This window comes from Balaenoptera musculus, chromosome 1, assembly GCF_009873245.2.
Source record: "Balaenoptera musculus isolate JJ_BM4_2016_0621 chromosome 1, mBalMus1.pri.v3, whole genome shotgun sequence".
NCBI lineage: Eukaryota > Metazoa > Chordata > Mammalia > Artiodactyla > Balaenopteridae > Balaenoptera > Balaenoptera musculus.
The window spans coordinates 14,953,308-14,969,663 of record NC_045785.1 but is presented as its reverse complement, the minus strand read 5'-3'; the positions used below and the strand labels follow the sequence as shown (position 1 = coordinate 14,969,663).

Sequence of the window (16,356 nt, the reverse complement as noted above, 5' to 3'; positions counted from 1 at the left end):
ACAACAGTACAGAGCCGCCATGAAGGGAAGCCTTGGTATCCGGAGGAAATCGTGTGTGTAGTACGCAACTGTTATCATTAGAGGGCGCTAGACTGGAATCCGCGCGCACCGCTGCCTCCCAGCCTGGGGGAATCACTCCCAGGGCATAAAGGCCTCAGTTCACATTTGCAAAATGAAGATCCTCCGTGGATTAGAAACAATATATATAAATTGCCTGGTATTGGTGGTTACAGCAATGTGGGCAAGGAAGAAAGAGAGTCATAGCTCTCACCCATCCCACCAGCCCTGTCTCAGTGGAGAATCTGGGGGGCCCCCGAGCTCAGCTGCATGCAGGCGATGATCTCAAACCCATAGGGTCATCGTGAAGGGGAAGGGACTCCAGGGTTGTCAAGCACCCAGCCCGGCACATAGTAGGTGGTCAGCAAATGGCAGTTACTAAGGTTATACCGAGAAGACTGATTCAGCCAGACTGCCTGGGTTCAAGTCCTACTGGAGACACTTCTCAACCCTGGGCAAATTACTTCATCCCTCTGTACTTCAGATGCCTCCTCTGTAAAATGAGGGCAGTATTTGCATCGCAGGGTGGTGGTGAGGATTCAGCGAGTTAATTGATATAAAGTACTTAGTACAGCACCCCACCTCCTATATCAATTTGTAATCATTAGTTTTTGTCTGTTTCCCCTACTCCAGAGGCCAAGGCAGCTGGGGTGCAGGGAAGGGCTGATGCAGGGTCACAGTGAGGGTGAGGAGGTGTCATGGGCCTAAGGGATCAAAGGTCAAAGACAGAAAAGGGGTTCTGGAGGCCCAGCCAACGTATATGCGAGGCCAGAAACAGACAGCCAAGGACGGAGGCGGGAGGTGGGGAGCCAGGAGCCAGGGGGGGCATGTCACGGCGGGAAAGTGAGGACCACCAGGATGCGGGGAGGGGCGCTCAGGGCTCCATGTGCACGCAGCCTGACTCCCTCCCCCTGGGGAGCCCTGAGTCAGCAGGGCTGCCCTGTGAGGAAGAGAACACAGGTGTTGAACGAATTTATTCATGAGAAAACTCGGGGTCCATCCTACTGGTTACAAGCTCCAGAAGCTCTTGTCGGAATAGCCGTGAGGGCCGGGGCACCCCCAGGCAGAGGGTTGGTTGGTGGGGCCGGCAGCGGCCCTGGGACAGAAGAGCAGACACAGGCAGCTGTGGGTACTGAGGGGCGTTCTTCCCTGCCCGCCTGCCCAGCCCTCCCCCGGGGCCCCGCACCCCCTCTAGGGCTAAAGTGCAGCTGGGAGGAGTGGGCGGAGGGGACTAGGCAGCTGGAGAGCCCCAGTGAACACAGCCGCCCCACGAGCCCTCGCCCCTCCTCTTCCTCGTTCCTTGAGGCTCATCCAGAATCCATCCCACCCAGGTCCCTCCTGGGAACCTCTGGGTAAGGGAGACCCCTCCCCACCATCAGATATTCAGAAAGAGCTTCCCAAGAGGGTGAGGCTGGCTCCACCAGCTTTGAGGGGCCTAGAACCTGGGGGGCAGGGAGAGGCGCTAAGATCTGGGAGAGCGCGAGGAGGGAAGGATGCTCTCTGGTCCAGGGCGTCATCCCCTCCCCCTGGCCCAGCAAGGCTCCTCCTCCCCCGCCTTCCTCCCCGCCCCCCGGAAAGCCAAGGCAGGCAGGGAGCCTGGCTCCCAGCTCCAGGGCCGTGAGTCAGCAGGGTCCTGCCCAGGCCTGACTCCCAACCATGCCATTGAGGGAGGGCCACCGCAGTGCCACCGGGGAGAAGCTGCCCTGGGGACGGGGGTGCGAGGCCTTTGGGGAAGCCAGTGGGGCTGGAGTGTCCTGCTTCTGCCAGTGGTCTTCCTAGCCCTGCCTCAGGGCCGCCGCTGGCAAGGCGCCCAACCTCAGCTCAGGGCCCAGCGCCACCATCTGCAACCCAGGGCCCTGCCCCACCATCTGCACCCCAGGGCCCTGCCCCATCGAAGGGCCATGCGGGCCTTGGCGCGTCTTGGACGGCCTCACCCCAACTCAGCAGCTTAGCCAACTATCCCCCCTCCCCAGGGCACATGTCTAGGAGGCAGAAAAGAAGAGAACCCCCCTCCGAAAAAGAACCCTGAAGACCTCTGCTTCTTCCCCCCAACTCGTGAATATATTAAATTGTGCAGCTTGGCGCCAGTCCCACCCCCTTCAGATCTCCGTGGCAACCGGGAAGCGTTCCAAGTCCAGGTCTGAATCCAAGTCCATCCAGTGCCAAAGGGGGGCTTCAGCCTCTCCCCCAACTCTTCCCCGGGAGGGTGAGACCCCACATTCCACAGGGAATGAGAGGGGAGGAAGAGTCGGGGGCCTCAGTCCTCAGCCCCCTCTTCCTCTGCGTGGGGGGCCCCGGGGGGATCCTCGGGCTCGGGGGTCTGCCCGCCAGGGTGTGGGTGGGAGTGGAGGCCGGGCTGGGAGCCCTGCGCGTCCTCGCCCTGCACGTAGACGCTCAGCCCCTCGTGACTGGGCTCCTTGCCGCATGCCTGGCAGCTGCAGTGCAGGATCTTTTCCACCAGCTTGTCCACCCTGGGCACATCCTCATGGCCAGGGCACTCCAAGGTCACCTGCGGAGGGCAGGAGAGAAGGGGAGAGAGGTTTCCAAGGGCCTGGGGCAGGCAGGAAGGCCCCAAGGGTAACACTCTTCATGGGACCAAGAATCCCAGAGACCCCAGAAGACTGAGCCCACCTGGGACACCTGGGCCCATCCAGGGGGAGGGGCTGAGGCCCTGCAGGAGCCACCTGACCTGTCTCCTCAAGTCCTGCCACTTTCCTGCCCATCCCCACAGTAGCCAGAGGGCACCTTGAGGGGACCCAAGTGGTCTGCCCCTGCCTGAAATTCCCCCCACCCCCCAGGGCTCCCTCTGCTCTCGCAGAAAAACCGACTCCTGACTCAGGCCACCCAGGACCTTGAGGTTGACCCCCGGCAGACCTCTCTCTCCACCCCTGACCTTGCCCCCCTCCCGCCAACTCTGTCCTGCCTGATCTGCCTGAGACTTCGCACATGCCATTCCCTCTGCCTGGGAGGCCCTTGCCCCACCTGTCCCCTCCCCACCGCCCTAGACTTTGCCCACTTAACTTCTACTCAAACTTTGGACCCGAGCCCAGACATCACTTCCTCAACGAGCCCCTCCCAACACCCCCCCACCCCGCCCAGCCAAGGCTCGCCCTGTACGAGCCCCGTTAGCGTTCACTCTTCCCGTTGTCGCACCACTAGCTGCCCTTTCTTTTTCCTTTCCTTCCTCCTTGTCTCTCCCTCCCTCCTTCCACAGAGCACCTTCTCCATGCCAGCTCTGGGGACACAAGGACAGGCATGGTCCTTCAAGGAACTCAGAGTCTAGCAGAGAAAACAGACTTGTCAAAATCACCCAAATGCAGATGAAAAACTGTGTGTGTGACAGATGCTCAAAGCAGAGGTACACAGTGCCTGGGGGGATCAGGAAAGGGGTTCTGAGAAAATGATGCCTGAGCCAAGCGCAGAGGAATGACTAGAATCTAACTAGGGGGGGAGGAGGAGAAAGGTATGCCCAACAGGGAAAATAGCATGTGCAAAGGCCCCATGGTGGTCCTAAGCGGAGTAGGTAAGAGAGACTGAAAGGAGGCGGGATTGGTGTCAGGGTCAAGCTAGTGAAGAAGGTGAGAGAGGCAAGATGAAGCTAGAAAGACCGGTGAGCCAGACCATGCCTTGTGGGCAGGACTTATGGGGCCTGGCAAAGATTTTGGTCTCATCCTATAACAATGGGAAGCCACCGAAAGGATTTCAGCCTGTGACTGACATCAGAACAGAGCTTCAGAAAGAGCTCTTGTCCTGTACATGCTGGTGTCGGACTTGTGAGCCATCACGTGGCAAGGACCATGTCTGTATCTCCAGCACGAGGCTCGGACCCTGCACACAGTGGGGCCTCACTAAGCGCTTGTGGCCAAGGCCGGGGCCGGCTCTGGGCAGGAGCTGGGCAGCAGCGGGCAGCAGTACTCACGATCTCCCACAGGGACTGGGCCGGCATGCAGGAGTCGCAGTGCACCAGGGACTCTGTAGACTGCGGGAAGGTATTGGGAACGCTGTAGCTGAAGCACTGTCCCAGGCACGCCCTGTGGGAGGAGAGCCCGCCGCGTCCGTGTCACCACGGTGGAGGCAAGAATGGGCAGCCCTGTCCTCTTCCTTCCCCCTGGGCCCGTGTCCTCATCCCTTCCACCCACCACCCCGGGATCCCACCTGTTCTGGATGGACTTGGCCTCACAGCCGCTGTGGCCCACGATCTGGGTGATGTTCTTGGCCTCGCACCAGGCGCTCTTGTCCGGGAACAGTGCCAGCTTGTTGATGGGCGGTGGAGCAGCCAGCAGCATGGCGGGGAGGACAGCCCCCACCAGGACCCGAAGCATCGTGCCCGTGACCTTTGGAGCCCTTGAACTGAGTACAGACTGCAGGTGAGGCCAGCAGGGTCCAGGAGGCTGGGCAGAGGGCAGGGGGGCAGTGGTGTTACAGCGTGGGCTCTGACACCTGACTGCCTGGGTTTAAATCCTACCTCTACCACTTACTAGCCAAGCACAATCTTGGACAAGTTATTTCTCCTATATGAACCTCAAAACTGGGGCTGCTAATAGTACGAGCATCAGATGTGTATCATGGAGATTAAACAAGGTATTTCATGAAAAGCCCTGAGCAGAGAGACTGGCAGATAATACACATTCCATACGTGTTAGTTATCTTTATAACTTACTTTGTAGCTTTGAGCAAGTTACTTTTTATCTCTGTGCCTCACTTGCTTCATCTAAAGGGGAATGGTGATGCTGTGTGTGGCAATGATTATTGCAAGTACTAAGCCAGACACTCAGTTTCCAAGAACCCTGTTGAGTATTGAACAATCATTAGCTCCCTCCTCACTGTGATGTTGTGGGTCCTTGAGGGGCTGGCCAGCCAGCAGGTCTCCTGGACATGTTGCCACGGCTGTCAGCAAAGCTAACCATCTTCATGTCACTGTGAATTCTTGTGCCACCTTGGATGGGTGGACCTCAGGTGAAAAAACTAACCCCTAACTAGACTGTACTTCTCGTTTGGATGCCCCATCAGAGCCCCAAGCCCTGAGTCTACACACACATCACTATCTCCAGCTCCAATCTCACCCCTGAGTCAAACAAGAGGCAAGGCAATCCAAGCCAAGGGCTTGACCCTCTGTGAATTGGATGGAGCGAGGCACTAATAAGGCAATACCAGAACCTGTCAGGAGATGGCGGTGCAGGGCAGAGTGTGTGTCACAAGCATTGACTCAAAGGGGATTTTCCCAATGTTCCCCAACTTCATCTTCTGTAGGTTTCACCCACTCTCCCACTGCAAGAATTGTGGAGGAGGGAGGCTTCAGAGAGATTCAGAAATGAGGGCAATGCTCACAAAGGGGTCCTCTGGGGGCAGGACATTGGGGAAAAGGCACTGGACTGGGAGTCTGGAATCCACACAGGCTGTGGGACCCTGGACACTGTGGCCTGTGTCCCCACCTGTGAAATGAGTGGGGTGCCCTGAACTGGTGGTTTCCAAACCTGGTAGAGCGTCAGAATTCCCTGAGGACTAGTGAAGTGAAAGTTCTAGGGTGGGGTGGGATTCTGCATTTTTTTACGAGCTTCCAGGGTGGTTCTGATATGCAGGCCAGGCTTAAGAAGTGGTCCAGCTTGGTCAGACTGGGATTCTGTGTCTTGGGACAGTCCCCAGAGGGTCCTGGGTGGGGCTGAATTGGGAGCAAGGGCCAAGTATGGTCCCACTGGTCCCACAGATGCCCAGTACTAGTCAGGCTGGCTCAGGGCTGGAAATCCCATTCAGAACAACGCTACCCTCAGCCCACTTCTGCTGAAACGGCAGGTATTTGGTAAAAAGTCGGGAAGTGAGAGGTGTTGGGGGATCTTGCCCGCTCCTGCAGGCTGACTACGTGGGCTGACTCAGCTGGGCTTGCAGGGAGGGCCCAGGCCGGCCTGCAGAGCTGTGACCACCTCCGCAGCGCTCCGGTCTCTCCATCCAGCAAGTTCTGCTCAGGTCCTGCCCCTTCTCCCTGCAGGAGGTCTCCGGAAGCAGAGACAAGTCCCATCTCACTGCATCTCAATGCCTGGGTGACCCCTGCTCCCAGCCCAGTGGGGAGGGGTGAAGCGGGGAGAGCAGTGGGAGGTGAGTCCAGACCGTCTGCCCCATCCCAAGGGAGTCTGTGTCATGACCCAGGCTCTCACCCACGCATTTCTGGTCTCACTCACAAGGTGGGCAGCAAAGCCCATGTTTTCAGTACAACCACATCCTAAGAAAATAGAATGGACTTGTTCCTAACTGGCAACCTAATATTTCTACACCCTTAGCATCCAGGAGGCTTTCTCACCCCAACCAGGTCCTTTTCTGTCCCTGGGGAATTAGCCTCTGCACCAGGGTCCGACCACCGTAGCACACCAGCGGAGACCCACCTAAGGCCAGAGCTCCCTGGGCCTCCCCAGGCGAGACCGGCCCCTAGAGACCCCAGAGAGGTCCGGGGACTTTTGTCCTATGCCTGCCTCCATCAGGATTCCTCAGGAAGGCCAGGTCAGGTGGGGCAGGGGGTGATGTTAGGTTTCCTTAGGACCGGGAACGGAGCCTGAGGTTGTAATGAAAGCAGCCTGGAGATGAGCGCTGGGGCTGGCTTGGGGTTGGGATTAGGAGAGGTTAGGACTGACGCTACGGGCCCGGACCAGGCTAAGGGGGAGCGGAGTTGAGATGGGGGTTGAGGTTAATAACAAGGTGTAGGGGGAGACGGGACACCGGTGAGTGTTTCAGGGGAGTCACTGGCCTGGAGGGTGAGGACTGGTTATCATGCGTCAGGTTGTAGCAGACGCTGAGGGGAAATGAGATAAACTGAGGCAGAAGGCCACCTCTCTTCTCTACCCCCTTCTCTAGGGCACAGCTAAAGGTCAGCTGGGCCCACAGAGCGGGTGCTATAACCCAACCCACCAGGCCCGGCCTCTCACCAAGCCCTGGCCGTGACCTCAGAGGAGGGGCCAGGCCGCACTCAGCCTCCCCAGGCCAGCAGCCCTGAGCTCCAGCCGAAGCATGGCCCCGGGAGCCTCCTAAGTTCAAGTCCCAGGCCTCCCACCTAGGAGCTGCGTGACTTCCGGAAGTACAGTCCACCTCTCTGCACCCACCTACCTCAGCCCTAAAACGGGGAGCAGAGCCCTCTCCTTGAAAATGACTGGGAGGATGCGATGAAAGCACCCAGCACCCAGCAGGAACCCAACTCAGGCCAGTTCCCTTCCCCCTGGGGGATGGTGGGGAGGCTGGGCCGGCATCAGAGCCAAAGCTGGACGCTGGAGCAGGAGCCAGGGGGGACGCCGGGCCGGTCTCGCATACACACCCACCCGCCGCCCACCCTCCCACCCGGCCCCCAAGAACCCCTGCTGCCCCCCCTTCACACTGGACTCGGCTCTTTGCTAGCAGGTTTTATTTTTTGTTGGCTTGTGTTTTGTTTTTTCAGGCAGCAGCTCAGCTGATTTTTTTTTTTTTTTGATTTGATCCAGCAGTCGGACCTTCCTTCCTGAGACTCACCCAGATTCTCATCCCTTCCTCCCGCCCTGAAGGTCACACGACAAGTCACGGGAGTCCCAGAACGCCAAGGCGGGAAGGGGATCCCCCAAGCCGATCCTCTTGCTTTGCAGAGGGGTTGTCCCGAGGCCCCCAGCAAGTCAGGCCAAGCAATGCCCTTCCCCAGGCCAGGCGGTTCCCTGCAGTTTGACACCGGTTTACCAGGCACCTTCTAGGAGGGCGGAGAGGGCGGCGAGGGTGGGGGCCTGGGGAGCGCAGAGCCTGGAGGGGAGGTCGAGGGAGGTGGGTGAAGAGGAAGCAGCTGTTCAGCGCGGGGCAGTCAGACAGCTGGAGGGGCCGGGGGAGGAGAGATTCTCAATTCTGGATTGAACTCAGGAGTACAGTTAGTTACCCGTGGTTGAGGGAACTGCACGGGCAAGGCCAGGAGAGGGGGTTTACGGGTATCCGCCCAGCACACCCCTCCCAGCCTCCCAGTCGTAAGAGCTGCTCCTAACTGTGGGCCAGGTACCGTTCTAAGGCTTTTATGTATATTCACTTATTCGGTCCTTATAACAACACTAGGAGATAGATACGGTATTTCCCCCATTTTACAGATGAAGAAACCGAGGCACAGGGAGGTTAAGAGATTTGCTCACGCTGACACAGTTAGCATTCACTAGAGCTGAGATCTGAACTGGACAGCAGCAGGGTAACCACCAAGAGCTTCACAGAAGAGGAAGACAAGGTGACGGGGAATGATCTGGAGCAAGCGAGAGGCCAGGGCTTCCCACCACAGCAGCTGCGTCTCTTACCCCCGTCAGCACTGCGGGGTCAGCCACAGCCAGGGTTGGAAGCATGGGCGCCCCATGGGGCGGAGTTCAAATCCCAGCGTGGACTCCCCTGCAGAGGAGCATGCGGCCGAGGCCGACCCCTGGCTCCCTGGAGCCTTGGGGAAGGTACAGCGCCGCCCTTCCTCCAAGTTGTGGGGAGGCCACAATCGGGGCACCCTCAGCCCAGGGTGGGTACCTTCCTACCAGCCCACCGTCCACTCCCCAATCCAAGCCCTCCGGATCCTCAGAGGCCTTGTGTCGACACCTGACACATCTGAGGCTGCCAACAACACAGAAAGAAGGCCCCTGGGGGAGGGGAGGGGACACAGCCGACCCACTCCAGCCCCGTGGAAACTGAGGCACAGAGCAAGGAAGTGACGGCCCATGTCTCCCACGCAGGGGACGAGGGCAGTGAGCAGACACAGGGCACCTGCCCGGGCAGCTTCCTGGGGAAGGACGGGGGTGGGGCAGCAAGAACACAGGCTCCGGGGTCGGGCCTGTGGGGTCCTCTCTACGTTTCACGCCTACCAGAACCTAGCATCTTCCCTGAGATGCTTGCCAACAACTCAGAAGCCCGGGCCCCACCCCTAGATATCCCGACCCCACACTCTGGGTTGTGGGGTGCAACCCAGGCATCTGTATCCACTCCCACATGATTCTGAGGACCAGCCAGGTCAAGAGCCCCCCAACTCCTCAGGGAAGGGTCCCCTGTAACAGCAATGCAGACAGGGGCCACCCACCCCACTGCCTAGGCTTAGTGCCTGGAATCAAACCTGAAATTCACCAGAGGGGTCTAGATTTCAAGGAAGACCTCTGGCCCGTCCGCACCCACCGTAGAGCACCCATTGCACAGCAAGGAGTCGATTTAGTAAAACAAGTGAATAATCACCCTCCCTGTTTCCTCTTTGGGATAAATCTGAATATTCAGGGTCCTTAAGGCCAGGTACACCAGAATTTTCTTGGTACAATGGCCCACTCACCCCCAAACACACACGTGCGCACACACACACACACACACACACACACACACACACGCACACACCAGGCCTTCGGTTCCCAGCAACCAGCCTGGTGTGGGAGCAGCTGGAGGGCAGGGCCAGCAAATGGTTAGAAGAAGGCAAGCCTCTCCCCAACTTTAACTTCTGCTTTCCGTAACCTCCTCTGGAAATCCTTCCCACCTAAGGCCCCAGCGGATTCAGATGGAAGTTTCTACCTGTGGGCTCTGGTGACATCTGGATTCGCACAGAAAGCATGTGCGGTTTGTGGTGAGTTGTTTTTCAAACTTATCAGACCAGATGCTCCCAGTCCCTTCCTCTCCCTGTTCTCCTCCTCCCCTGCCCCACCCTGACACACACAAAGGGCCGGCTCTGGGTCTCCTTTATTCACAACGGGCTGTGACAGACCCCAGTTCAAACCCTAGCTCAGCCCCTTTAACTTTTCTGTGCCTCAGTTTCCTCACCTGCAAAGTGGGGGTAGCCACCTCTTAGGGCAGTTGTGAGAATTAAACTGAAGAGGGCATGGAAATTTCAGGAGAGGACGCCTGTCACAGGATGTCCTCAGCAGAGGTCCTCACTATGAGTGCTAGCTTTGAGTCACCCAGGGCTACTCACCCTCCCTGAACTCTGCCCACACCCTTCTGTCTCCCCCTCCCCCCTTCCCACACAACCCCCCCTTGCCCTCCCCTCCTTCCCCCCTCCCCTCCCCCTCCCTCCCACTGGATCCTGAATGCGTCCTGAGAATATCTAAACCCCGGGGTTGCATCTGCCTTGAAGAAAATGGATTTAGGGGAAACTCAAACAAGATGATGGCTGGGCGAGGGTTTTATGAACTGTCTGTGCTGCCAGGGTGGGAGCGGAGAGGAAGGTCCCACTCAGACTCTAATTCTTGGGCCACTGACTGAAGGGAAAGGGTCCCGGAAAGACCAGCAACTTCGAGCAAACAGGTTGGGCCTGGCTGCCGGGCCGTACATGCTGCTGGGTGCAGAGGGTGTGGCATCTGCGGCCTCGGCCCTAGGCTTGGGGATCAGCAGGAGTGAGGCGACCACCGCAGGTCTTGGAATGAGTGCAGGGGACTTCCTTGAATGGTGCAACGGAAGGGAGGGGTGAGCCAGGGTCAGACCCCAGCCCTGATCAGCTCAGCAGGCTCACTCTGGGGTCCAAGGACACGTTCAGGCCCAAGCTCATCCGCTGACTCCCTGCGCGCCTGGAGGCAGGACAGTACAGTGCTTAGAGGCCACTGACCACTAGCTTCACCTGCCCAGGCCTCCCATTTGCCCCTGTGAAATGGGAAGCACGGCCTGGGAAAGTCCATCTTAGCAGATTCCCTCAAGAGGAGCCTGGCTCCAGCGCGCTGCTTAAGGCCACTGTGATTCCATGACCCCAGTCACCACAGGGTGGCTTCCTTCCTTCCGTCAGCGCTGGCAGAGCATGAACCAACCGTCCAGGGGCGGACACGAAGGGCCAAGCCCATGCCCCAAAGGCCTGCCCATCTCTGCCAAGCAGCCCCACCTCCCTGGCTACAGCCCCCCAGCCCAGACCACGGCCCGCCTGCCCGCAGACCCTCCTGACCGAAAACTGTCTCCAAAACAAATCGATGCTAATGAGCTGCTGCAGGGCCGGCCTACACATCTGCTCAGCAGAAGTCCCACTGCAGACTTCACCAGCATCCCTGCCCGCTCCCGCAGCCTGCGACCCTTGGGGGGTGGGGGTGGGGAGAAGGAGCGAACTCAGTTGGAAATTTCACTCTAAAAGGATGAAGATATACGCGGCTAATGCACAGCACATCCTCCTGGGCCCACCCTCCAGCACACAGGCCCAAGAGAAGGAGGTCCAGCTCGCAAGGGTGGGGATGGGGGGGGTCACCGACGAAATGCTCCAGCCTCGCCTTTTCTTTGGCCCCAACCAAAGGCAAACCACACCCAAGCTGCCCCAGCATCTGGAGGAGTTTCAGGAGGCTGGTGGTTTCCACAGTAACAAAGGGTGAGGGGCTCCTTGTTGACAAATTGCTTCCCCACCCCCATCCCCCGCCAGCGCCCAGCCTTTGGCCTCCGGCCCTGACCTCTGTTTTCCTGGGGTTCCCGTAGTTACAGGCTGGTGTCCTCCAGCTGGGCGAGGACCTCGGAAAGCCTGAAAATGTGCCCTTCTCCCCGGGTGCCGGCCACCCCCCTGGCCACGCCAAGGCGGCCAGCTGCCCCCTTTACTGCGGCTTGTAAAAGATCAGAATCGCCCCGCCCAGGGAGCGGGGCGGGCAGGTGGCCGGCGGCACGGCCCAGTTGTCCAGGCCGCCTCGCGGGGGTGGAACTCTTACGAAAACTGAGCCCCCAGAAAGGCTGGCTTCCCTGCCCCAGACTCAATTCCAGGGGGATGACCCAGGCCAGTCCCCCGGGGCAGGCGGAAGGTAGGGGGAGGGTTTCGCTTCTTTTACCAGGTCTAGGAAACTATTCACGAGCCCCGGTGGGGGCCCCGTGCCTCCGACACGGGCTGGGGGCGCTGTCCGATATTGAGGGCGGGGGACCAGGAAGACGCAGGAACTCAGAGAGAGACTCCCACATTGGGGCAGGCGGAGAGACGGAGAGAAAACATAAAGGCAGAGGCACAAACCCAGGGAAATGGAAAACAGGCAGAAACGGAGAAACAGAAAGAAAGGGACAGAACCAGAGAAAGAGAGGAACGGAAATAGAGAGACAGGCAGATGGGGAGACAGGCAGATGGGGAGAAACACAGAGAGAGACAAAAAGGAGGCAGAAACGTACGGGAGTGGAGAGGCTCGCGGCGCGGCGAGGCCCGGACAGAGCAGCGGGGACGCGCGAGCCCCGCGGCCGAGCTCCGGGCGCTGCCCCGGCGGCCGCGCGGCCCGACCCGCCCTCGACCCGCCTGGCTTTCTCTCGGCCGCGCATCTCCCTCCCTTTCTCTCTTGGCCGCGGAACTCCTACCGAGAAATGGAAACCCCTGTTGAGTCGGGGGACCGGCTCGGGGCGCAGGGGTGCTCCCTGGCCACCCCGTGCCGCGCCCACGTCCCCAGCCCCGGCGCCCCGAGCCCCCCGCGCTCCCGGGCTCGGTGGCGGCGCCTCCGCACGGTGCCCTGGGCCGGCGGGAGGGCCGGGGGCGCGGCGCTGCGCCTGCGGCCGAAGCCTCTGGAAGCTGGGCGCCCGCGTGCCGGCCCGGGCGGGACTTACCGCGTGCGCGGCGGCGGTGGGGAGCGCGGCGCGCCCGCCGGTTCCTGCGGAGCTGTCTGCGGGCCGCGGGAGGCAGGCGCGGCGCCCCCGGGAGGCTCGGGGAGGCGGCCGGCAGGGCTGGCGGCGGCCCCGCGAGGCTCGGCTGGGCTGCGCTGCGCGCTGTCTGCGGCCCCGGGCGGGCGCGCGGTGCGGGGGAGCGGCGAGCCGAGCGGCTCCGACGTCAGGGGTGTCTCCGCTCCAAATAGGGAGCGAGGGCGGGGGCAGTGGAGGGAGGGACGCGAAAAAGAAAGAGCGGGCGGGCGCGCTGGGCCGCTCCCTCCGGGCGCGCAGGAGGGGGCGCCTCAGCCGCCCGGGGCCCCGGCCCCTTCTCCCCGTCGCCCTCGAGCCCCTGGCCGGGCTCCGGCGCGGTCCGACGGCGCGGCGGAGCTACCGGGGCCGCCCTGGTCGGCGCCCTAGGGGCAGGGCAGAGAGCCCGGCGCCCCGGCTCGTTATAAAGCGCCCTCCGCCGGATTTCTCTGCGCTCGGACTTCTCTCCAACTTTCCCCCAGCCCGGCCATCGGGCCGTGCCAGGCCTCCGGGTGACAAAGATGGAAGTGTTCCTTTTTGTGGGAACCGGGTGCTTCAGTCTTGCTCCGAGGGTGTGGCGCCCCAGTCCACCGAGCCGCGGCACCAGGAGACTGTCCTCCCTCCTCAGTCCTGCGGTGCGCCCAACCTATCCGCTCCCGGCCGTGCGACCCGGGGCTGGTCCGCGCTCTTAGTTCCCTAGTGTCACTCGACCTCCGCCGGGCCTCGCCTCAGCGCCAGGCACTTGGCTGAAGTGTGCAGAGAAGAGTCTGAGAGTCCCGAGGAGGACTATTCGGAACGTCGGAACCTAGGCTCACTTCTCTGACTCCTGCGAAGAGCAGAGCGCCCAGCGCGGCGTCCCAGCCTCAGCTGTTGGGTACGGGGGTACCCAGCTTATCAGCCTGTACTTGGGCACTCGGGCGGGTTTCGGTCGTGCCCTCTGTTTGGTGTGCCAGTGAAGTGAGAAAATAGCTTTGCTCCTGGAAAGTAGTAGCCCGGTCCTGAGACAAGATTTCGGAATTTTGCGTTCTACCACAGTGGTGGGTGTCCATGCATCTCGCCCCAGCCTGGCTGGAAGCCCCAGATGGAAGCAGCCCTGCTCATCCAATGTCACAGGTTGCTGAGCATCCTGGTGGCTCCTAGTGGCCTGTTGATAATTCCATGGTGTACGCTGACCTACCTGCCTCTCCAAACCCAGTACTGCGTCTCTATGCCTCCTAGCTCTTGCTTGTGCTGTTCCCTCTGCCTGGGGTTCCCTTGCCCTCCTTTCATCTCCTGGTAAAGGCATTCTTCAAGCACCAGATTGGAAAGCCTTCCCAAGACCCAAGTAGCATAAACCCCTCCCTTCTCCGGTGTGATCCTGGAAGCACAGGATACATGCCCTCTGTTCATGGTAATTTCCCTCTAGACTAGTTGAGTAGATCTCTTTCCTCCCCTTGACTGTGGGCTCCTTGAGGACAGGGATAACCTGTGTCAGTGTCCCCAGGGATTGGCAAGCAAGGGGTACAATATATTTGGCTGAATTAAGTAATTAATATCCCCCATAAATGTTTCCATGAGTATAACTGTAATAATGCTCATAATAGCTCAGGCATATTGAGCACCTTCCTATACTACGTGCCTGGTCCCATTCTAAGCACTTTCCACCCACACAATAAATCTGTGAAATAAACAGCATTGTTATCCCCATTTCATAAGTGAAAGTACCAAGACCAAGAGAGAGAGGTTAAGTAACTGGCCTAAAGTCACACAGTAAAGGGGATGCCAGCTACCGTCTGTTGGAGGAACACATCCCACCAGGTGTAGCCTCACTGCCTGGTACACAGTAGGCACTCAGGAAACACTGACCATTGTGCTCACCACTGCCACTCTCACTGTGCACCCCAGGTGGGGTGGGGACTGGATGTCTACATTTTGTAAGAACCCACCCCACTGCAAGAAACCAACTGGGTAGCCTAATGAGTTTGTCAAATCATACCGACAGCCTGAAGTAGAAGCCCTTGACAGTTCAGCCACCCAACCACCTAATCAAGGACATGGGGTTTGGGATTGGGTCACACCTGTCTGGTGAAGACTCGTAATTACAGGAGGGCTACCATGTGAACAAGGAGTCTGGAAGGTAACTTGTTAATACTATCAACAGCTATCACTTTGTGCCAGGCATTATACTAAGCACTATGCCTGCTTTATTGTATGGAAACCTGACCATAATCCTATCATTATTCCCATTTTACAGATGAGAAAAATCAAGGCATCAGAAGCCTAGTTACCTGCCCAAGATCACACCACTAGTGATGAACAAAGTCCAGACTTGAATCCAGACCCGTCAACTCCAAAGCCCATGCTCCTTTGCCCACCACACCCTCTTGACTGCCTCAGAGCCCCTCCATCAGGCTGCAGCAAGGATGTTGCACCACCAGGACCCAGGGTGGTGGGGCCCCAGCAGGAAAGGCAGAACCTGTCACGTCAGAGTCTCCAAGCACACGGAGATGCACCTGGTTGGCAGCGGTGCGCCAGTTGCCCCAACAGGCCTGGCTGGCCCTGGGCACGGGCCTGAAGCCAGAGCCTGCTGGCCCTGGGCCAGCCTCTTGGGGCCGAGGTAATGTGGGGCCCAGAGCTGGGGTAGAGGGCTGAAAGCCTCCCTCCCCAGCTCATTAGCAAACATCTGGGCTCAGGAAAATGACCGACCTGGAATGTGACTGGACTATGGGGAGCTGCTCCCTCCCCGAGTCCTGGGAATGTGAGCTCCCTCCCGCAGGGCACAGGCTTGGGCCAGCTGTTTCCTCTAATCCCGTCAGCCTGGCCTCAACAGGGGTCCAAACCTCTGCACTCTCCCGGAGAAAGAGGGAAAACAAGAAAAGGCCTTCCCTCCCAGTCCGGCCCACTGACTCAGAAGGTTGGTACTGGGGCCTGGGACAACCACAGTCCCTCCCTCTTCTGCAAGATAAAGACCAAGAGAGTCCACATGTCCAAATGTGTAGGTGGGAGGGGCCGTGAGGACTCATCACGGAAGGTTCTGGAGTCTTCCTGCTTGGGTTTGAATCCTTGCTCCCATCACCCACTGACTCTGTGCCAGTTGTTTCCTGTCTGGGCCTCGGTTTCCTTCTCTGTAAAGTGCAGCTGGTAACGGCATATACTCTCTAGAGTTGTTGCCAGGGCTCTCATTTATTTATTTATTAACATAAACTCTTTTATTTATTTGTTTATTTATTTTTGGCTGTGTTCCGTCTTCATGGCTGCGCACAGGCTTCTCATTGCAGTGGCTTCTCTTGTTGCGGAGCACGGGCTCTAGGTGCGCAGGCTTCAGTAGTTGTGGCACGCGGGCTCAGTAGTTGTGGCGCACGGGCTTAGCTGCTCCACGGCATGTGGGATCTTCCCAGACCGGGGAGCGAACCTGTGTCCCCTGCACTGGCAGGCAGATTCTTAACCACTGCGCCACCAGGGTAGTCCCTCTCATTTATTTAACAAATACTTTTGTGCAGACTGTGTGCCAGGCACAGAGGTGTCAGGGACACAACAATGGGCTGGACCAGCAAGGCCCCAGCCCTCAGGAAGCTTCAGTTCTGCAACAAGGAGGTGGAGCGTGTACGAGTAAAGAGGAGAATGGGTTTCTCATCATCTAAGTGTCACGGAGGAACTAAGCAAGCCAGAGTGAGTGATGGGATGGGAAAGCCTCAGAAGACATCTCAAAGAGGCGACGTTTAAGGTAAGATTATGATGAGAAGGAGGCAGGATTCAAGGAGATAAATGGATGCAAAGTGCTCGGCACAG

At 59.0% G+C, this 16,356-nt stretch overlaps 1 protein-coding gene across 1 annotated transcript; it reads right to left on the bottom strand.

Moving 5' to 3' along the window:
* Positions 1-1,018: 1,018 nt before the first annotated feature.
* On the bottom strand, positions 1,019-13,079 carry LOC118882097 (neuroblastoma suppressor of tumorigenicity 1). The gene is made up of 5 exons (XM_036827659.1): positions 13,061-13,079; positions 12,523-12,757; positions 4,213-4,407; positions 3,977-4,088; positions 1,019-2,566 (listed from the first exon to the last, which is right to left on the bottom strand). The coding sequence occupies exons 1-5, from the start codon at positions 13,077-13,079 to the stop codon at positions 2,315-2,317; spliced, it is 813 nt and encodes a 270-aa protein (XP_036683554.1). The 3' UTR covers positions 1,019-2,314.
* Positions 13,080-16,356: the final 3,277 nt, after the last annotated feature.